The sequence below is a fragment of the Carya illinoinensis genome, chromosome 8 (assembly GCF_018687715.1).
Source record: "Carya illinoinensis cultivar Pawnee chromosome 8, C.illinoinensisPawnee_v1, whole genome shotgun sequence".
In the NCBI taxonomy this organism is placed as follows: domain Eukaryota; kingdom Viridiplantae; phylum Streptophyta; class Magnoliopsida; order Fagales; family Juglandaceae; genus Carya; species Carya illinoinensis.
The window spans coordinates 13,760,483-13,784,286 of NC_056759.1; the positions used below are offsets into that span (position 1 = coordinate 13,760,483).

General features: G+C 34.2%; 1 protein-coding gene and 1 long non-coding RNA gene across 3 annotated transcripts; one reads left to right on the top strand and one right to left on the bottom strand.

Moving 5' to 3' along the window:
- Positions 1–11,785: 11,785 nt before the first annotated feature.
- LOC122319207 lies at positions 11,786–12,388 on the bottom strand. Its single transcript, XR_006245037.1, has 2 exons — positions 12,152–12,388; positions 11,786–12,035 (listed from the first exon to the last, which is right to left on the bottom strand). It is a non-coding gene; the product is annotated as an uncharacterized LOC122319207 (long non-coding RNA).
- A 2,536-nt stretch (positions 12,389–14,924) lies between these two features.
- LOC122318610 (autophagy-related protein 18g-like) lies at positions 14,925–22,779 on the top strand. 2 transcript variants are annotated; one of them, XR_006244884.1, is made up of 10 exons: positions 14,925–15,504; positions 17,039–17,503; positions 17,969–18,406; positions 18,985–19,230; positions 19,347–20,189; positions 20,268–20,425; positions 21,225–21,358; positions 21,634–22,155; positions 22,303–22,469; positions 22,534–22,779. XR_006244884.1 is itself a non-coding variant. In XM_043136136.1 (9 exons), exons 1-9 carry the CDS (start codon positions 15,325–15,327, stop codon positions 22,305–22,307), a joined length of 2,991 nt encoding a protein of 996 aa, XP_042992070.1. In that variant the 5' UTR covers positions 14,925–15,324; the 3' UTR covers positions 22,308–22,779. The 2 variants fall into 2 exon arrangements, 1 of the variants encoding a protein (XP_042992070.1); XM_043136136.1 differs by having other exon boundaries at positions 22,303–22,779.
- The last annotated feature ends 1,025 nt before the right edge of the window (positions 22,780–23,804 follow it).

The window sequence follows — 23,804 nt, forward strand, 5'->3', positions numbered from 1 at the left end:
CTCAAATCTATGGAAAAAGAAAGTAATAAAAGAGATGCAATGCACTATATGCAAATAAAATCTTGAAACTATTGTACATGTTCTCTGGAATTGTGAAGCTGCTAGGGATGTGTGGAGCTAGGGTTGTATGAAGATTCTAAAGATGTCTAGTCACAGAAGTTCTTTTGTAAAGGTTTGGAGCCATATGATTAAGATTGTAAAGACTGAGAAACTAGATGAAGCTGATGTTACAGCTCGATTGATATGGTTTAGAAGGAACAAGCTGATCCATGCTAAAGGCTTATCCTCTCCAGGCTCTCTCATCCAAACTGCTAAAGAGGAAGTCCAATATTTCAAACAAAGTAATTAGAAACAACAGATAAGCACTATAGTGGTGGAATAATCTGTTTGTTCTTGGCAAAAACCACTCGAGGGTTTTTATAAGCTGAATTGGGATGCTGTCATTGATAGTGCAACAAGTAGAATTGGAATAGGTGCTATAATTAGGGACTCTAATGGTAATGTTATTGGCTCTCTTAGAGCCTAACGATCATTACTTACCAATCCCTTCACTGTAGAGTCTTATGTCCGGATGCTAGCTGCTATTTTTTGTCAAAACATGGGGATCTTAGCTGTAATTATGGAAGGTGATGCTCTCCAAATGGTTAGCAGACTTAAAAAAGTTTTACAAGACTGGAGTCAAGGAGGAATGCTTATTAATGATACTAGAAATATTCTCAACTCCTTTACTATTTGGTAAGCCAACCATGTCAAAAGAGAGGCTAATAAAGCTGTCCATTGTTTAGCTCGAAATTCACTGTTGGTGCATGAAGACTTATATGATTTGGAAGAAATTTCTAATTGGATTTTGTCTATCGTTATTAGTGAGATGATGTAAGTCTTTTGATGAGTAATAAACCATTTGGTTTTCAAAAATGAATAATAATAATAATAATAATAATAATAATACTTTTTTTATTATTACTTTTGGAACACACTCTCTCTTTTCTCAACATTTCCTATCTTTATAGAAATTTGATTTGTAATATAGTTGGACGAGGAATATAGAAATTTAATTTGTAATTAAGACATTTATATTGAATTTTAAATTTGTTTAATTAGACATTTGTGGTTATTAAAATTAAATGACCATTGAAAAAATAATTTTTTAACCAATAATTTAATTAAAATATGATTAGTAATTAATATATAATTGGTAGATTGTTAAAATATGATAAAAATAAATATATTAAAAAAATAATTATTTTATTATTATTTTATTATTATATAATAAATAAATAGATAATCCAATATAGAGATTGAATGTAAATGGAATAAGTAAATGCAAATTTACGTCATATTAGCTGAAACTTAAGTTTTGATTTGGGATTCCAAATCCGTATATTCCAAGATTAGATTATTGAATTAATTCTTTTAAATTTCAAATCCGGTATATTCACGATCGCCTAAAGAAGGGCCACCACAGAGGAGGACATCTGGTTCAAGGTCAATCTCGCTGTGAGGTCCACATGTTGATGGCTATTTCAGCATAGAAAAAGGCTCGCTTTCCAGGATTAGCATGTGATACAATCCCTTTCTACACAGCAAATAAAATTGTCAAACTTGGCATAGAAAGTGCTTATTTGTCTCACTTTCAAGACAACATGAAGGGTGTCAAGACAAGCATCCATATATCTTTTCTCAAAAGGTTCATGACCCCTGCTCATTCCTTTTTTATGTTCTTTCTTTTTTTTAAAGAAAAAATGGGATTCATAACTCCAACTTTTGCATAATCATCTGAAATTCGAAACAAAAAATATCTTGGCTTTTGTCAACTTCAGATGTAATCTGTTTTCTAAATTTAGGTCCACATGAATCCCAAGATTTGTGTGCAGATGCCATCCACATGGGCAATTGTCAAGATGGAAGAGTGTCCAGCCAACTTTCACTATCATGCTTCTCTTGAAGGATTCGCAGAGGGTAGATTCCATTCCAGGCATAAACTTTTGTCATATGACTTGCCACCAGCAAAGCACTAACTAAAGTGAAAATTTTCTTTTGCTTTCTTAAGAATACTTTAAAGTAGGCAAAAAGGCAGGCTACATAGATTCTGTTCCTAAACTAATTGCAACTTCTGAATTCTCCTTTCAGAAAGCAGGATCTTTTTCCAGCCTGATGTCGCTAATAATATCTGATAAATCTTGCTAATAGGAAAGAAACTGAAAAGCATTAACCATTGATAAGGGACATGGATTAGGAAACTTTGTATCAATCTTGTTGATTTCAAATTTTCAACATTTCAGATATGAGCTCAACTTTGAATGCATTGAGAACCTCCCAAAGCTTCCATAACTTAGTAGCCCCAAACACAGCACTTGCAACAAGAGGATGTCTCAAAACAAATGCTGCCAAAAGAAACAGTGATTACTACAGAAATCAGAATTTGACTGAGATATAAGGTATATCATACTAAATGGCTGCCCCCTCTAAAATATGTTCAAGGATTGCATTCTTTCACATCTATAGATATGTGTAGAAATATTATCTAGAACTGAACACATTCTAATCTTAGAGAATCCATCAGTTGAGAAAAATCCCTTCATTTTGTAAGTAATGGGTTTCAAATACAATGCAGAGACAACTTCAGAAAATGAGGCCAGGAGATAACTACATTTTAGCAGCTGAGTGGGAATATATTTCTAGAAGGTAGAATGATTTTCTCATATAAAAATCTATATTTTTTGTGTGTATAACTTAGCTAGAAATTTTAATCCCCAAACTGTAGGTATTCCTCCATCATTAGTGGGAGTCTATAAATGAAAGTTTTACATCAGTTGAGAAGCTCCCTTCATTTTATGAGTTATGGGTTTCTAATACAATGCAGAGACATTCATAAATTCAAAACCTGAGGCGCAGGAGACAAAACTCAATTTTTGCAGCACAGTTGAAATATATTCCTGAGAGGGAGACTGATTATCTCACCTAAAATTCTCTATATTCCAAACCACAAACTCGTGGCCCCTAGAAACAATGGAACACTTTCCATTGGTGGCAAGCTTTAGAGAGTATGGGTGAGGTCCAGTGCATCAAGTAATTTAATTTATGGGCAAAGATCACATTTTTCCATGCACTTGCTGAATCAAGATCAGACTTCCAAAACAGTTCAAATGAAGAAAGAGATGGCAATATCTTCCCTATTTATGGACTCGCCTCCACTTCCCCATAGAATTATTGAGGGAAATTTGCAACAATCGGAAAAGCTACATAAATTAATGGCCATATGTATATATATATATTGAGTGTATATAAATGGTGACACACACACACACACACACACACACACACACATATATATGATGATATGTACACGGATTCATAGATAGCACAAAAGAATGAGCGGGAGAAATGTCAAACCAACTATAAGGGATACCCGATGAAGACCATATTTTCTAGCAATATGAAGATATAACCTACAAAGAGAGAGATAGAGAGCGGTCAGTCAGATCACCATGCAAAAGGTAGACACAAAAAATACATTGACAGATTGCTCAACTGAACAATATAATTGGCACAGATCCAACAGAAGAAGACATGAAAAAAATTTCTATCCTTTGTTATGTAATAACCAAATTCAAGGAAATCTAGTAAAGAATCAGCTGAAACAATCAGTATTTTTCCAATCAAATTTGTTACCACAGTTATGTTCTGCCACTGATCAATAATTCATCACAAATAACTTCTCACACTTGTAACCTTTCAATGAGCCCCTAACAACACAAAAATTCTTGAGTTATTGAACAAGATTTTATCTGCTTTACATGATTACAACCTAACATGGCATTTCTTGATATTATTCTCATGGAAATCTAGGCCTAAGGCCATTGATACTGTTACCCCTATCAGTCCGTCTGTTCGTTCCCCATGGCTTACCTAGCCTTAAATTGCAGTTGTCACTTTCTTTGGAAAGTATCATCATACACTCTCTAGCCCAGCTGGTGTGGACATCCTATTGGAGCCTAAAACCAAGTTCAAAGATACACAAATGGCACTTATACTGAGATGAAAATATAACAATTTTTCCTTCCTAAAAGTCGCTTCTTCCATAACTGTAGAGTAGCATTTGCATAAACTTTGGGCTTTCTTTCAGAGGATCATTCTCTATATGGAGCTTAAATAAATATCTTTATATAGTAATTTATGATTATATTCATAGATCTCTATATTAAAACTTATGATAATTTAAATGGAACATGATTACCTCTTATCCTTTTAAATATTTAGAATTTCTTATTATTAAATTAAGAATGATGCTATTAAATTAATAAATATGAAGTTACAATGTTTATAAAGATTGTAGGGTAAGAAACAAGTCACAAGTTATATATTGACAATAACTACTGCTATTATGTTGGTTCATTCTTCTTCTTCTTTTTTTTTTTATCATTTTTTAGATATTTTAAAAAATACACAAATTTACTGGTAGTAACATTTTTAATCATTTAAAAATAAATAAAATAAAATAAACTAGCAGTCTAACTCAAGAGGCAAATCCATAGGACACACTAACATTTTCCTATAAGTTCAGTTCAACTATTAGAAATTTTATTGTGGGATGTGGTCCTAATGTTGTCAATGTTATAAGCTCCATATTTGCAATGTGATTGGGGCTAATGCTCACACCTAAAGATCAAATACTAATAACGCACATGCGATTGGGGTTAGCATTTGCCCAAAAGGTAGTCAAGAATCTTTCCCGCCCACTCATCTTGGGTGTTAGCAACGTGTATGCGATTAGGGCTAAACATTAGTACCAAGTGATTAAAGGCTCATAACATGCATGCAATCAGGATTAGCGTTCACTCGAACAATGGTCGAGAACCTCTTTCGCCCACTCATCAAGCTGGGTGTTAGCAACACGAATCTAATCGAGATTAACACCTGCACTTAGCGATTAAAGGCTAACACACACATGCAATCGAGTTAGCCTTCACCCAAATGGCAGTCGAGAACCTCTTATACATCGACCTAGATGTTAGCAATACGCATGCACTTGGCGATCAAAAGCTAACAACGCACACGCGATCAGGGTTAGTCTTCACTCATGTAACATTGATGTTGGTCAGTAGTATGAAAATAACAAAGAAACAAAGGCAAAAATAAAAAAATGAGATGAAAGGAAAAAAAAAATCCACAAATATAAGGCAAAGCATGAAAGGTCGAACTCAAAGAAAAATGTTATTAACATGTTCATAAGGCAGGTGCCTATTAAGATCCGTGACAAAGCATTACAAGAATGGCACACAAAGCAATATGAAGAATAAGTTCAAATCTAAGGAGCTGGGCCAATAGTTGTAGGATGGTGAGGTGGTTGGTTCAAGAAGGCATCCATCATCACGTTTGCACCAGGGAATTCAAGAATTGCAAGGTAGCTAGGTCAGGGAAAAGAGTCTTTGAGTCTAAAGTCCTTAGGCCTCTCTCTTGGTGAGATAACAAAAGTCTCTTTAGAATCCACATCCAGAGGTTGTACCTAGCCTCTAGGACAGGTCACAAACCTGAGTGGCCACGAAGAGTTAGGGGGAAAGACAGATGATCTCATCCCTAGAAGACCTAAGCTCAATGTCCAATTCATCAACTTGCCACTAGGACTATGTAAACCTCTCATTCACAGTCTTGATAATCAGTTGAGCTAGAAGTAATGCCCATCATATTGCCTAAGCTCCTCCTTAGCAGATTTGAGCCTAGTCTTCGACTGGGCAAACTCACTATGGAAGACATTGAGATCGAACTAGAGGCCCAGAAAAGAATCCTCAGCTAATGAAGCTCTCTTTGCATACTTAATGCAACATTTTCTCACCTCCTCCAGGTCAACCTCTAGTCTGTCACCACAACTACATTTAGCCTCTAACATGTCTTCCAAAAGCAGGGAGGCGTGACTAGCCTCCAACTCATGCATCTGGGCCTAGACCAAGTCAGCTAGTGCCCTATTTAGAGAGGATCTCTCCACATCTAGGGCATGCTGGAGGTCATAAATGTCAGCCTCAGAATAGTGATCTTAACCTCCTAGACACACGACTGGGAGCCTAGTTGAGAATATGCGTCCTCCCATATTTCCTTTGCCTCCATCACCTTCTAAACAACTTGGTGAGCACCCTTCATGAAGGAACGAGAAGACCGAACTTGCTCCTCCAAGCCTAATTGGTCACAAGCAATCCATTAGACCAAAGAGTGTAACCCTTGCAGTGAATGAACGCAGGTTAGCTAACAGTACAGGAAAAGGAATAACATAAACCAGTGATGAGGTTACATATTGGGGAAAGAAAGCGCTTGATTTCTTGAGAGATCTGGGTGACCAAAGAATTCAAAAAAGAGCCCACTAATGAAGTAGAAGTAATACTTTTCCTCACCAACTTCCAATACCCCAACAGAGTCACTTGCCACCAAAAGAAAAGACAGTGACTTGAGTCTTTCAAAGCAAGGCCTCAGGGAAAGAGCCTAAGAAGACATATGGAATAGAGTCAAAGAATGAAGCGTCTAGTACTGAGTCAATGTCTTCCACCCCTTGGTCAATAACCTCCATTAGGCGGTCAAGGTATGTCGGTAGGAAAGAGGGTCGAGTTTCTCTCTAGCCACCAGATGAAGGGATGGTGGGTGATCTAGGACACCCTGAGCCCCTCTTTGTACTAGTAGGGTTGTGAAGGGTGGGTGATCTGCCACGAGCTCCAGCACCCTAGGTGTAGAGCCTTTTCCCTTTAGGGTCTCAGGAGTATGGGTAGACATCTTCTGCCTACAAAAAGGTATTGGACCGCAAAACTAGGGGCCTCACAACCTACAACTTGTGATCGGTCTAGTGACATTAAGAAACAATCTATCTTTTCACGGGTAAGGATCATGTTGGACTCAATGACATTTAGGTTCTCCTTAACCCACGAGTAAATAATACCAAGCACTCTGTCTACTCCTAGAAAGATTAACTCCAAAATCATGGTTGCCTAAAATGCGACCCCATGAAACTCTAATGGGGAACTCACGACGACTAACCTCACCAACAGGGAACTCTTATCCTGCTTTAGAGACAAAGAAAAACTTCTTGTCCCAATTCTTGACATGAGAATATCAAGATTCCAAATGCACAACTCTATAGCTTGGTTGCGAATGGAAACTACACTAGTTCCAGTCATGCTGCATGACACCATGAACATAGAAAAGCGCACAAGTAGTAAGATCAGCTTCTCCTTCCCCGCAACCTCTAAACAATATAGAAGGATGGCATATTCCTCTAGGCATTAGGTAAGAGTTAGGCAGGAGCCATGCCCAAGAAGTCTAAGATGCTGCAGATGGGGCGATAAAAGTGGATTCTCAATCCCATCAAGAACATACGGATGTACAATCCGAAGTGCTCAGCGACTCCATTGGAGTTGAAAATGCCATGAAGAGATTTAGGGAGTATCATATTCACCATATCAAGAATGTTGTACATATCCATCATAAAATCTAACTCTGTTTGTGTGGTGTTAGTAGCCCAACGATCCCACCCTCAAAGGTCACCAATTGTGAGGACCCATCGTCGTGAGTTCCACCCGAGGACTTGCATGATTAAAAATGGTCGAGGGGTAAACTGTGAAGCATTCTTGGGAGCCATTTAGAGCAAGAAGATGAGAATGTTGGAAGGGAAGAGAGAATTTCTTCTGCGAACGTGAAGAATGCAAGGACAAAAAGAGCATGAGAGTTGAGCAGGTATAGGAAATTCTTGACGAAAGAAAGGAGAACAGAGAAAGCTAAAGAGAAAATGACAATGATGATTATGGGAAGGCAGAATGACAAAGGAAGTAGAAGTGCAAATCAAAGGGGAAGTGCCATAAGTCAAAGAACGTGCTCAAATCCTGTATGTCGTGCTGCATACAGAGGTGTGTGTCAAATGAAACGACATTTTTCACGTTGCATGGTGAAGTTAATCAATGGTGATAGGTGAACCGCCAAACAAAAGGGATGCCCAAATTGTACACATGCCGAGAAAGGACATGAGTCTAGAGGAAAGATATTCTAATTCAAAATTACTGACACATTGAGGAAATATGAAATTCCTGCCAACACATGTGCGGCATGAGGTTTTGGCGTAACTATTGGGCCCAATTATATTCGACGGGTGAGGAACAAGCCGCGAGCGACTATAGGCCCAATAAGTCAAAATGCATCATGTCACTACAGGATTCAAACATCTTAAATTGCCCTTTATCTGAAATCATTGCCAAACAGTCTTTTCACAATCAACTGACACAGAGAAATTCAGGTAGAATATGCACACCAAACCTACACTATTAACGGTCAAATCAGTCCTTAGAGGAGTTACTATATTAAATTCCCAAAATAAAGTTTTAGAGGCATTACAATATCAAATCTTAGAAATCATGCTCTCATAGGAGTAATGCTATACTGGGTTTCTCGTCATCTTAAAATAGATAGGCAACTACATCCCGAAAGCTCTTTGAATCCTGAACTTTTCCTAATCACATCACCCACACTGAGTTAATCATTTGAGGCTTACCTTCACGACCCTAAGCTTTTGTTCTCGTTGCAGGACTATCTTTCGACTGAAGAGGAGGCAGGAAATTGCTTCGACATGCATAATTAAGAAACTTTAGCCAATCATAATCAAGATGCCATAAATAAATAAATAAATGCAAAGTAATAATGGATCCCAAAATTAATTCATAAAGTTTTCTTTCAAAACTAAAAGTAATTAACATCCATTTAATTGTCATGTATTTCTCACTCATTGTTTTAGTTAGAGAAAAACTTAATAAATTAGATTAGAAAAATTTGTTTAAACTAAATTTGAAATAAAACTCCACTAATGCCCCGTTTGGACGTTGAGGAGAGTTGAGTTCTTAATGAATAGTGGTAAATTGAGATGGTGTAGTCAGTTTTGTATGAGTCACCTAAGATGAGTTTATATGTATTTAGATGTTAAGATAAATTTAGATATATTTATGAAAAATTGAAAAAAGTTGTGGATCCCGCGTGTAAAGATGTATTGAGTTGAAAAAAAATTGTAGGTCTCACGTAGGGGTGTAATCGGTTCGGTTCACTATGATTTTGAATATATTTTATAACTAAACTGATATATACTGGTTTTGAGATTTGAAAAACCGATACCACACTAGTTAAACTCCTAAACTGGTATTTTTAGTTTTACCGGTTCTGGTATGATTTTTCCATGTATTATATAGTATATATAATATAGTTATTATAGTATATAATAAGATAGTGATAATATATTATAGTATATTATAATATATATTATAATTGTATTATAGACTACAATACTATAGTGATATATTATAGTATATTATAATATATAATGATATAGTACTAGTATAACTATTAATACAATAGACTATAGTGATATAGGATTTTAAAATTTAATATTATATTAATTAATAATTTATCATGTGATACAAAATTATTTTATATATAATTATATATTTTATTTATAAAAACTACATATAATATAAAAAATCATATAAAAATATCTTATACAATATAAAAGATTAATATATATATATATATATGAATTGGTCTGGTCCGATGTTAGAAAAATAACAATCATAATTAGACCGATTTTGAAAAAAATAAAACCGGTACTAGACTAAACCAAGCTCGGTATCAGATCGGTCCAGTTTATTAGTACACTGGTGTTTTTTTTTTACTCATAGCCTAGGTGTAAAGATGTTTTAAGATGAGATGAGTTCAGTAATTTAAGAGTTAAGTATTTAGATATTAGACTTAACTTAAAATTAGATTGAACTGAATTAATTTCAATATCTTTCAACACCCAAATGGGCCCTAAACCACTATATTTCAAAATTATAGACATTTCCTCTAACCTGGATTGGAATTCGTCTATAAAAATATTAAGTGTTTATTAAGCGTGGTACATGATTATGCTTTTAAAAAATATTTCTGATCTATTATAAAATAGACAAGTGTCATTTTATTTAAAAAATACGTGCTTATTATCTACTAGAGGAACACATGATTATTTTAGAGAGGAATGTATAGTATAATTTTAGACTATGTAACTCTTTTACACTATATTTGAGAAAAAGTAAACAAACTATTAAAAAATTATTATTATTATTATTTTATGTAAGTTTAAATTTATTTCTTTCCTTTAAGGTGACAATATGTTATATGACCCATTAATCCAACACGAACACGACACGATAATAGTGGATTAGAGTTTAGTCTTAATAGGTTTCGATCAAAATGATTTGACCTGTTAAGACACGATTGTTTAACGGGTTGATAATGACAGGCTCGGCTTGATGGTAAGGCTAGTTAGGCCATTGCCTAAGGCCCCCATTCTATGTAAGGCCCTCAAAATTAAAAATGAGGTGTCTTTTACTTAAATTTTTTTAAAAATAAAAAATAAAAAATAAAAATCATTTCATTATATAAAATTTTAAATAATTTTTTTATTTTTCAATGTGTGCAAGGCCCCATAATACTAAATTTAATTTTTAATACAATAAATTTTTTATATTTTAAATAATTTTTTAAGAGTTGCTATATTGAGGTGCTAAATTTGCATTGAGGTCTCATTTTAAGTTGTAGTATTCAATATAAATTGAAAAAAAAAAACTTCATCTAAAGATTTTAAATAAAATATCATTTTATTGAAAATTTTAAAAATATTACATATAATAATTTATATTTTATTATATTACAATTAAGAATGATTAACTTAAATTTCGCCCTAAACCTCAATTTGTATTAAGTCGCTCCTGGATAACGGGTCAACCCGTTTTGACATGTTATAACATGTAATGACATGTTAAGAAAGTTAAAATTACAATTATACTTTTATACCTAAAAGTAAAATTGTTAGAATTTCAATTTTGATATTTTTCTTGTTTGGATTGTAATTTTAGACTTATAGTTAATTTTATAATTTTTATAAATATTGTCATTTTAACATTTATATAAAATTATACTGAATTTAATCATGTCAAACGGGGGCCTATTTAACCTATTTACATAAACAGTTTGAAACGAATCGTATTGTGTCATGTTAACCTATTTCGTAATATTTACTAATAGGTCAAAACATATAGACATGACACGACCTGTTATATTAATAGGTCATGTTAGAGTTTAAGATTTTGACACGATAAATTTAACAGATTGGATTAAGGTTGAACTATATAGTATAATATATATACTTTGACACGACATAATGACGACTCGTTAATACGATTTGACATCCCTAATTTCTTTTAAAGAGAGTACAATAATTACATACCGTAAAACTTTTTTCTTATTTCAAATGAGTTTGTGAAAGTTTCTTCCATTCCCATTCAAGAGAGAATTCCATCCATTTCAAAATATTGTTAACCGTGAAGTGAATGGTTGTTGAACGGCAAGTCCTGTATAATCATTTTTTAAAAATATGGGATAGATAAATTGATAAAGATTCATATGGTCTTACTTACTTAATTTTTTTATTTTATTTTTTAAATTAATTAAATTTTTTTATTTATTATTCATACATCACATATTTAATAATAAGAAAAACTATATATCTATACTAATATATAAAGTGCGAATCGCTTATCTACAGTATTTTTGTCTAATATTTTTTTCCAATTTTACCCCTGATTGTATTCCTAAATTACGTTCGGTTGCTTTTTATTCTTCGTTTGCCGACTATTGTGAGGGGAGGGGGCAGATTGACAACAACGGCGAGGTGAAGCTTCGGTGGAGGGCTGGGACCACTCGTGGTGGCAGTCACGGCAAGAACCAAAAATAAGCAAACCACAAAATAAATCACCAAAATACTAAAGGAAAACAAGAGAGGAAACGGAGCTTGGAGGCTCACGGCTGGGGGAGGAAACAAGGCATGACAAAGGGCCAAAAAAACCAAGCAAGACCCCACGGATTTGGGGAAAGAAAAGTGGAAATCCAAAGAGAGTTTCACAAGTTTAGATTCAAAATAGTGAGAACACCAAGAGACGACGAAGAGAGGAGATCCGAGCATGGAACTTAATGGCATGTACCTGTAATGGAGAAAAAACAGAGGAAAGAAAATAAAAGCGAAAGAAAGAAAAAGAATCATGGTCCAATAGTAGAATAAGAGAAGAAAAGAACCACAAAAATAAATGAAAACCATTACCATAAGAAGAGAAGCAACCGGCACAAGAGAATGAAGAGAAAAGAAAAACCAAAGAAGAACAAGAAGGAAGCAGCGGCGCATCAAGGGGGAAGAAAAGAAAGAAGAAAAACTAAAACAAAGAGAAGGCCGAATGGGTCGCTGAAGGCATAAGGATGGTTTTATAGTGTACGGCTAGAGTTAGGGTTTTTCATTGGTTAAAACGGCGCCGTTTTGCGTTTGGTAGGGGGCGAGCTGGGCTTATTTGTACGTAAAACAACAACGTTTTGAGTCTTGGGTTATTCAGCTTCGTGGATCATTCCGGGCCTAGATGAATTGTTTTTTTTTTTTTCATTTCAAATAACAAAAAATTACATTATTATGTATTTGTTTAGTTAGCTATTAGCATGTAGTTTATTTAAAATTTTCCACTTAGCATGTGAATTTTGCATAAAATTTTATTAAGAATTTAATATGTAAAAAAATAAAATTTAAGATGTTGTAAAATTTTGTTTGTTTTAATTTATACATTAATAATTATTTCAAATTTAATAATAATGTTTACAAAAGTTTTCAAATTATTATTGTCCTGTGGAAAATTATAAAAATCATGCATGAGTTGGGGCTGACTGTGTGATAGGGGGAAATGGGGAAAAAAAATTATAAATGGGCTAAATTGAAATATAGAAAAAAAATTTAGTTTTAAAAAAATTTTGAACATTAGATATTATTGCAAATAATTAGGAGATACAAAAATGTTAAATGAAAATATTGTTCCTCTAATATTCACATTTATATATATATATATAGTAGACGTTTTTTTATATATAATAAAAATATAAAATTAAATAAAATTTTGAATATTAGTTTATACCAATTAGTAACATGACATCATTATTGTATTTTTTTTTATAAATATTGTATTTTTTTATGTTATTGTCATTTAGAGGATGAGAATTTGTGAATTGTGTGCTGTGAATTCCAAACTGTGCATGTGCTTAAACTTAAAATGTTGATTTTTTTTTAGGTTTAGTCCATGTGTTAATCTTGAATTTCAAATTGCTCTATACACTATCATTGAAGGGAAAAAAATAAAAAACAAAAACCTACAGATTCAATCTATATTGACTCATACAATAAAGTTTGAAAAATTTATTCAAAAAATTATAAACTTTTTAACAAAAATAAGTTTTTAAAGATATTAATTTTAATGCTACAAATAATTCAATTCCAACCGTAAAATTTTTATTCTAATTAGGTAATTAAATAATTTAAGTGTTTATTTTTAAATTAATGTATTATTTATTTGCGTTGGACATGATAAATGTGCGACATATACAGTTAACTATCATTTTAAAATTAGTGGTTATAGTTTTATTAAAATGAACATATTTCTTTTAATGCATTATTTCATACTTCCTTTTTAAACTTTTAGTTGTTGTAATATATAAGTAAAAAGTATTTGTAAGTAGTTGTAAATATGCTTGTGAAAATTCTATATTGTAGCTATAAATATTTTGCAGATAATACATATAATATTTATTATGAACAAGGAAAAATTGAAAATGATTACTATATAAATTTTGCCTAAACTAGAGGCAAACGTCCAAAGGACGTTTCTTATACTAGTAATATATTATGTAAAGATAATGAATTTTTCTTTTACACGTAATTATTATTCATTGCATTAACATTTCGTGAAAAAAATAAAAATAAAAATCCACTTTGACACTCCAATTGTCCCATCACATTAAATGACAAATTAGCTATAATCATACGACATTAATTAAATTGATAAAACTTTTTTTTTTAATGCCAAAATATTAAAATTGTGAAATATTATTGGTGTGATGTTCTACGAGTGATTAGTATAACTGATGCAGGGCGTACATACCTCGACATAGTTGATTCGACTTTGATTTATAAAAAATATTTTAAAATCAAATTACTTGTTAATAAATTCTTGTCGTGTAAGCTAAATATAAGATGTATATTTTACGTCGACTTATAAAGAGAAGAATTGATTAATTTTATTTTTTATTTGCATATCCAATTATATTGACTAACGTCTTATATTTTAAATTTCTAAATAATTGATGATGTTACCCGCTTAAATAATTTTAAAATAAATTACCAACACCAATCTTTTACAAATTTATGGCAAATATAATCATTCCTAATATATATATATATATATATATATATATATATAAATAGACATTTAATGAACATATTTTATATATATATTTTAATGGTTAAAAAAGTGACTAAATATGTTGTGTTTGGATGTTAAAATGAGTTTAGAGATATTTACAAGAAGTTGAAAAAGATTATGAGTATCATGTATAAAGAGGTGTTGGGTTGAAAAAAGTTGTGGGTACCACGTATAAATATATTTTGAGTTGATATGAATTTAGTAATTTGAGAATTGAGTATTTAGATATTAGACTTATTTTAAAATTAGACTAAATTGAATCGATCTTAGTTGAGTTTAACAACCAAATAGAGCTGAATTTATATATATATTTTTATATTTTTTAATGGTTAAGAATGTTAAAAAAAGATTAAAGAAAAATACAAAAACTCATTTGTATTAGTATGTATATTTAATGAACACATTTGATAGTTACCTTAATATTATCTAAATATTAAATATATATTTTTTAAAAATGAATAGCATAAAATATTAAAATCACTAATTTCTGTTTAGAAACGATAAAGCTTGTAATTGTTTTTATCTTAATATTCGGCATTTAAAACTTAAAAGATACACCAAATTTACCCTCCAAAAACAAAAAAAGGAAAAAGAAAGCGAGTAGAATTTCGCTTACAAGTTACATCCTCAGGAGCACACAGATGAGAGAGAGAGAGAGAGAGAGAGAGAGAACTTTGATTGAAGAAAGTATAGACAGTGATTGAGAGAGGGGGGAGAGGGGGAGCTTCGTCAAGGTTTTTCGAAGTCAAACAGAAAGGAAACGGAGGAGAAATCTGTGTTTGTGTTTTCTGTTTGTAGGTTTCCATGTCGGATTGCGATCGTGTCGAAGTTATCGGATGACCTATCCGATCGTTTGCGGCGATCGGAGATGTTCCTCTGCGGATATATTGGCGGTGGTGGCTTCAGTGGAGGGGGCGGAAGGCGTTGGTGGACGGAGTAGCTCCGGCGACTCGGCTGAGGCGGTGGTTGTGGGAGGTGGAGGATGATGAAGAAGGGAAAGGGAAAGAACAACGGCTTGTTGCCCAACTCTCTCAGGATCATATCTTCCTGCCTCAAGACCGTGTCCACTAATGCCAGCTCCGTTGCTTCCACTGTCCGCTCGGCCAGCGCTTCGGTCGCTGCTTCGATTTCTTCGGCTTCTTCCGAGGATCTCAAAGATCAGGTGTCTAATGGAACTTCTTTTCTCTATTCCAATTTCTACCTTGTTTGTACACTTTAGACTGACTTTGATACGTACTATAAGTGTAAGACTAATACTTTTCATCTTTTTCTTCTTTGCATGGGATATTTCATTAGATGGCTTGCTAGTCATTGGGATTTTCACTTGAAGCTTACTGATTATCCTAACCTACTGAGTTTCTCAACCAAACTCAAAAAAGCCATAACAGTGGTGGAGCCGGCACTTTATATCAATGTGGCAAAATAGATTGATAGTAACTTAACTCGATTTTGAAGTTGTTCAAGTATATGCAGTCTTCTGGACTATAGATGTTGTAATTAGGCTTTCAACACACATGTCCATACGAGATGTTTAAGTACGAACTAATAGGCTACAATGTCTGAGACTACGTATATAATCCAAGTTCAATTTCAATTTAATGAATAGATTGCATTAATAATGATTGCTATTGCTACAGTAGGATAACAGGTAGATTTGCGTATGATATAAAAAGTATTACAAAGAAGAAAATGATTACCCTTTTTCCCCTATTGATTTGACTAGTTTGTTTTGGTGGTAACTATAAGAAGAGGGGGAAAGAAAACCAATAAAATTGGCGAAGGAGACAAATGGAGAATATTTATGGCATTGAAGTGGTATGACACTTAGAAGAATTAGATCTACTAAAAATTTGAATGGATGATAATAAAATATAAAACATAATTTTTTGTGAAAAGTATCCATTGAATCTTTGGCCTTTTTTGGAAAATTTTGGCTTTATAAAATGTTGTATTTGACGTGTAAAGAAATAACATATAATGTATCAAAATGAAAACTTCAATACGTAATTACTAACAAAAGAAAGAAAACTTTAATATGTGAAAAGTTCTCAGTTGTATGCGTAAAAACTATTTATCGTGTTGTTTATGTTGTTTTAGTAAGTTTTAAAATTGATCTTCACCCACCTTTCTTAAAAAATGTCTAATTTAACAAAACTTACAAAATACTTGGATGCTCAAGAACGGAGGGAGGCAAGTTTTTTATTTTATAAGGTTGGGGACCAAAAATTCATGCGTTATGGACCTTATCAACTTCTCATCTGTGATCATGCCTGTGATGAATTGTTAATGACGGGCTTATTGATCATGCTAGTTATTTGACCAAGCTATTTAATGCTGTATACTATAATGATAAAGGCATACATTTGCCTTTCTCACATATTAGTGAAGAATATAGAATCTGTACTGAATCTGCTGGATTAGTTTCTTCCCATATTTTGTGAGTGCGCACCAAAAGATGGTGGAATTTGGTTTGGAAGTTAAATGGGGATGATGATTACTATGTGGGGAATTGAAAGTGATTTGTATAACACTATGTTTAGTGTTTGCTTGAACTGTATTGATTAAATGGCTCTATGTTTAGTCTTTCAATTGCATTTGAAATATCAGTTACTTTGAAGAAATGAGACTGCAAATGGTTTGGTGACATATGTATTCTACTAAAGTTAATAGTTTTTTGCACTTTTGTTTGTGAACAGGTAACCTGGGCTGGCTTTGACAAGCTAGAGCTTGGTCCATCTGTCTTCAAACATGTTCTCTTGCTTGGCTATCAGAACGGTTTTCAAGTCCTTGATGTGGAGGATGCCTCTAACTTCAGTGAACTTGTTTCGAAGCGTGATGGCCCAGTTTCATTCTTACAGATTCAGCCCTTCCCTGCATTGCGTGATGGCATTGAAGGATTTAAAAATTCACACCCTTTATTGCTTGTTGTTACGGTGGATGAAACCAATAGTTCAAGCCTTGGTCAACAGCGAAGCAATTTGGGTGGGTTAGGAAGAGATGGTAATATGGAGCCCCTATCAGGAAACACTGCCAACTCTTCTACAGCTGTTCAGTTTTACTCCCTTAGGTCTTACTCCTATCTGCATGTCCTGAGATTCCGGTCTGCTGTGTGTATGGTTAGATGCAGTCCTCAGATTGTGGCCGTGGGTCTTACCACACAAGTAAGATGGCCTTATCTGTGCCATTCCGTTTGAACTATTGAGTCTAGAAGTATAGATATGTAGGTTGAATGTCAGTAACCAGCTGATATATTTTCTGCCTTTTGTGTACTTTTGACTGGTCTGCATTTCAAACTCCTGATTCCCAACATTTACTAACTGGGGGAAGGGGTGTTTCAGGTGAATTTTGAAGTGAGCACCTCTATACACATATCATCATAAATATGCATTTAATCTTTTGCATGAATATCTTATTTTGGATATCGGTTCAGGCTGTTAATGAAGTGGTCCATTTCTATCAGTAATTGGTTTTGATTTTTTAGTCTTTCGTGGAAATCAGGTCATAAGATGTAAATCATATTCTGAAGGTGTGATGCATTGTTACCAATCTGGTGAAGGCTGTGCCATTTTAAATATATGGATTATGTATTACCCAATTGATCAAAACTTGTTGGTATTTGGTTGCAGATTTACTGCTTTGATGCGCTCACTCTTGAGAATAAATTCAGCGTTCTCACCTATCCTGTTCCTCAGTTGGCAGGACAGGGAGCCACTGGGGTTAATGTTGGTTACGGTCCAATGGCTGTGGGCCCAAGATGGTTGGCTTATGCATCCAACAACCCCCTGGTGTCTAATATGGGTCGCTTGAGCCCACAAAACCTCACTCCTTCTCCAGGAGCTAGTCCATCGACATCACCTGGCACTGGTAGTTTGGTGGCTCGTTATGCTAAGGAGTCTAGTAAACAATTAGCTGCTGGAATAATCAACCTAGGGGACATGGGATACAAAACGTTGTCTAAATACTACCAAGAACTGCTCCCTGATGGATCTAACTCTCCGGTATCACCAAATTCAGCCTGGAAAGTTGGTAGACATGCAGGACCAGATATGGATAATGCAGGGATGGTTAGTCTTTACTTCCCTTGGGATATGTTAAGTACTGAAACTTTATATGTCATGTTATGAATAGTTTGACATCTATATATGGCCTGTAAGATATGATGATCAACTCTTTAGAACTCTTTGTAATTGGACCATAGCGGTTGATTTCAATGGCTTAGAGTTACATGATTTTCTTATTTACATTGCTCATACCTAGATATGGCAACTATACATTGTATTGGGCTTTTGCCTATTCTCTGATGAATATAATTTATTTACTTATAAAAAAAAAAAAAGAAAAAAAAAAGATATGATGATCATTTATTGATATCTTTTACACTTGATGTAAAGATTTTTGGTTTTCTGGGTAAATTCATTGATGCATTTTTATCAGATCATGCAGATTTCTTTACGAATTTTTGGCCATCCTTAAAGTCTAAACATGTGTGAAAACTACCTGCCTAGAGTCATGTCTACCTGTAGGTCTTTCTTATTGAAACAAACCTTAATATTTCATTTAGTCTTCCTTATGAAAATGTTGGAAAAAGAGTGAAACTTTAGATATATATCTATGATGACTCAGTAACAATGGTTGATTACAGGTTGTTGTCAAGGATTTTATTTCCCGAGCTGTTATATCTCAATTTAAAGCTCATACCAGTCCGATATCTGCACTATGTTTTGACCCTAGTGGAACCCTTCTGGTTACTGCCTCAGTGTACGGGAATAACATAAATATCTTCCGGATTATGCCATCTTGTACTAGAAGTGGATCGGGTGTTCTATGTTCTGACTGGAGCTCTTCTCATGTGCATCTTTACCAGCTGCATCGTGGAATAACATCAGCTGTCAGTATATTTCAATTCAAGGATGATTATTGGTTTCTACGATCATATTTTCTTGTATGGCCTGATTTATACTAGATTTTATTGTATTTCTTATCCTGTGTTTATGTATTTGGCAGATAATCCAGGACATTTGCTTTAGTCATTATAGTCAGTGGATTGCAGTTGTTTCATCGAAGGGGACTTGCCATGTTTTTGTGTTGTCCCCATTTGGGGGCGATGCAGGGTTCAGAATTTTTAAACCCCAAGGTGAAGAGCCCTCACTGTTTCCCGCTTTGTCTGCTCCCTGGTGGTCTACTTCATCTTGCATCACTAATCAGCAATCTTTTCCTCCACCACCGCCACCTGTTGCTCTCTCTGTTGTGAGCAGAATAAAGTACAGTAGTTTCGGATGGCTTAATACGGTTAGCAATCCTACTGCTGCAGCAACAGGAAAAGTTTTTGTGCCATCTGGTGCTGTTGCTGCTACTTTTCATGATTCTTTATCTCAAAGTCTTCAGCATGCTAACTCAAGGGCCAATACCTTGGAGCATCTGTTGGTTTATACTCCATCGGGCTATGTCGTTCAACATGAACTTCGGCCATCAGTAGGGATTGAAAGATCTGACAATGGTTTGAGGATCCAGTCATCTTCATTTGTACATATGCAGGAGGATGAGTTAAGATTGAAAGTTGAACCTATTCAGTGGTGGGATGTATGCAGAAGGTCAGATTGGCCAGAGAGAGAGGACTGTGTTTCTGGTACCATTATTCATGGAAAAGATGCTGCTGAGGTTGTTCAGAATAAACCAAATTCAGTTGATAACTATGGAATGGGTTTTCTGTGCATAAATGATGGTATGGCATTGAAAAATGTGGCAAAGACTTATTCTGGAAAGCCTCATGAAAGATCTCACTGGTACTTATCTAATGCTGAGGTGCAGATAAGCTCTGTCAGGTTTCCAATATGGCAAAACTCTAAGGTATTTCTACGGTTGCAGTTGTCTTGCCCATTATCTTCTGCTATATTATGGTAGTCACTTATTTGTTCATTGTTTTAGATATGTGTTTATATGATGGATTCTCCAAGAGTTGATATTCTTGCTGGTGGAGAGTTTGAAATTGAAAAAGTCCCCACCCATGAAGTTGAAATAAGGCGGAAGGAATTGTTACCTGTTTTTGACCGTTTCCTGGGCATCAAATCGGATTGGAGTGACAGGTAATGACCATTGATTTTATGGTTACTTTCTTGTTTTGGTACCTATATAATGATTGGTTTATTCATTATTATCATTTGGTGTTGTATCCTGATAAAAGATTCTTGTTTTGGTACCTATAGACTATAAATGAATGATAGTTGGTTGGAATGCTAATTGATGTACATGTCATATCTATTGTTGCAGTCATGAAAGCAGAATAGGTGGTGTAATTTGCTGGTCTAGGTTTTTACATCATATTTCGTTCAAACCAACACTAGATGGTTACCATCTTTGTTCTTTCCAGGATCTTGATAGAGCATCCCAAATGTTTAATGATGGGTGTAGCTTGGTCACTGAGTTTTATCCTTTCTAGACTCAAATTTAAGAAATACTAGCGTCTGCTGCTTATCTTTCAATATTTCATCATTCACATTGATTCTTTGGCTGCAACAGTTTATCTAGTTAAGTGTGCAATCACGGAGTCTACAGGCTTTTTCTGAGGAAGTCCAAATCCTCTCTTTACTTTTGCATATGTTAACTTTGTAGCGTTACTTACCCCAAAATCTTTGGACCGATGTCTACCTGCACTGAGATATAAACTGACATCAAATCTTCTGTTGGCTTTGAAGAAGTGGAGATTTTCAATACGTGGGATGACATCAAAATTTGTCTATCACAAAGGCCCATAAACTTTTCTGTAGAGGCTGTCTGTGCCTACGTGTATCTGTTTTATTATACTGAGTGTTTCTGCTATTTATCAAGTGCTTGTTTGGCTGTTTGATTCACTGATAAAAAAACTTGTTTGGTTGTATGATTCAGAGACCTTTCTGGCGGACGATGTCTTAATTCTACATCTTCAGAGCCTCATCCAGGTGAAGGCAAGATCGCAGAAGAGACTGTTATTTGTCACTCAAAGCCAGCGTCGCTTAGTTCAACTGAAAGCTCGGATGGGGGTAAGAATTACATTTTCAAAGATAAATCATATTAAGGCATCGTCTATCTATATGTGATGGATTGAAGACAATCTGTCAAATGCCGAAAGTGATTTCTCTTATTTATGCGATAAATTATTGAAAGAAAGAATCGGAACAACGATCCTATTTCACCAGGATGTCCAAATCGTTAAATAAAATCTAGTGTTCGGTTCTGATTAACAATTTTTTCAAATTAACAGATTGGGTCCATATGAATACTTCTTTTATTAGTTTATCTTCAAATTTCCTGGCAGGGTCATCAAGAAGAATCGAGCATTTGCTTGACTTGGATCAAGTTAATAGTGAGAAGTCTTGTGTACCTGGTTGCCAAACTTTGAATGAGATTTATGGGGAAAGAAGAGGGTGTGCCATTGTTGAATCTTCGATTCTGAAGCAGAATTCTTCAAACATTGTATCTATTCCATCTGAACATCCAAAAGATGCTGATTCTCAATTTGATGGTTGTATCCATAGTGATTCCCCATGTCTAAACAGTAGTGGGAGACCTGAGGTCTCAGTTTTAAGTACTGACCTATATGCTTCTAATATGAATGCTACTGGTGAGGGGTCTACTACTGTGCACAATCCTGTTGATTTTGGATCGTTACTTCAGGCGGGGTACATTGAGGTAATGCAGCACAGTGGTAGCCATGGATTAACTGAAGATGATACTGTTGATGTTGCGAGCAACAGTAACAATCATGAGTGGGAAAAACTAGGAGAGGATGGGGAGAATGATGAAATGTTTGGCGGCATGTTTGCCTTTTCTGAAGAAGGTACAAAACCAAAGGAAAAGTTATACATGTAACAACTGCTGGACTAATAATGCCTCTGATTCTTTCTGATTAGTGTATTCTTGTTGCTGTTTGTTTTATGTGATTCAATTCATTATGTTTTGTATGTTTTCTTTCTAATTTTTGCAGGCTGACGCATAAATTCAGAAAGGCTCCAATTGTGCCAGTTTTTGATTCATTTCATTGAAGATATTGGAGTGTACTGCTTTCGTCAAGAGTAGGGATGGATGGTGTAGAACAAACTGTAAATAATATGAGACAGGCGGGCAACGAGTGAAAGCCTTAGTATTGGCAGGGTGAGTATGCGGTTAGTCCAATCTAATGTACATTCTGTAGATTGAAATTCATAAATTTGTGCAGGGTGCTACTTGTTTCAGGCAAGGGGGGAGGGAATGAGTTGAAAATCTCTCGGTATTGATAAGAGATAAGTTTCCATTTCCGGTCTTTGAAAGTTTCAGTGAAGACCGTCTATGTACAGATGAATTTGTGTTGCCCAGGTTTTCTCGAGCTGTATAACGTTTTTTAATTTTTTTTTTTTTTTCCTGGGATTTGAAAAGTAAAAGCAAATGAAAATGAAAAAAGACAGACAAACTGACATTGTGCTCAGCTGATTTATTCTTCTTCCTCCCTTCCCTCGTTTTAATTGCAATCGGGTAGTTTTCCAAAGAACAATTTAAGTAGGGAATAGGATATATGATGTTTTATGAAAAAAAATATCCTATGAATTATTGGTGTCTCGATCTGGATAGAATAAACTTCCATGAGTGCTATTGGTAAAAGAGGAAGAAAATCTACGAATAATTGAAATTTATATAATGAAAAACTAGGAAAAGTGCAGCGAAGTCAAGAGCATGATGGCTTGAAGATATATGATCCGGTTCTCCAAAATAGACTAAGGAAATTGGTGGTTTTTGAGGCAAAACCATTAATGTTAAATGGCATAGGCTAATGCTATAAGTCTATAATGTAATAGACTGCTTTAAGATATCTAATGGAGCTTTTCACATCCTCTTCCTTGAGAAAGGGAAGTAAGAAGTTTTGTCAATTTTCGATAAAAGAGAGAAGAGATGATTATCTGTCGTGATGGGAAAACAAGTTGTAAGAGTCCCTTCTTGGGACGCTGTCAAAGTTGAAGTTTTGCTTTGTAATCTAACTACTTGTTATTCACATGTAATATAGGGTGAGCTCGAGGGGTCAATTTATGTTTAAAATGTTTCTACTTTAATGTTAGAGATTATATTTAATTTTTGTAATTTAATCAATTCTCATCACACACACACACACACACACACACACACACACACACATATATATTTATGTAAACTTCATTTGGCTCCTTGGAGACATCTTGTGTGTGTGTATATATATAAATTAAATATAATCTTGGGGTGTATAAGTTTCGCATACTCAATTTGAAAAAATGTGGGGTTTATTATTGAATTTTTTTTTTTCCTTTCATGTAGGTTTCAAATTTATCAATTTTTTTTTAAAGAGAGTAGAATTTGAATATCCTAAAACTATAAATATTATTTATATATATATACAAGAAAAAACAATAGAAAACAATAAGCACTACAGTAAGTAATGAAAAAAAGATGAAAGAAAAGCTAGTAAGGGAAGGAAAATAATCC

Bases quoted from the DNA above. Each gene is read 5' to 3' on its own strand.
- LOC122318610 (XM_043136136.1), top strand. From the start codon at position 15,325: ATGATGAAGAAGGGAAAGGGAAAGAACAACGGCTTGTTGCCCAACTCT. The intron at 20,426-21,224 runs GTAATGACCATT...TGTATGATTCAG, and splicing joins AAATCGGATTGGAGTGACAG to AGACCTTTCTGGCGGACGAT. The intron at 21,359-21,633 runs GTAAGAATTACA...ATTTCCTGGCAG, and splicing joins AACTGAAAGCTCGGATGGGG to GGTCATCAAGAAGAATCGAG.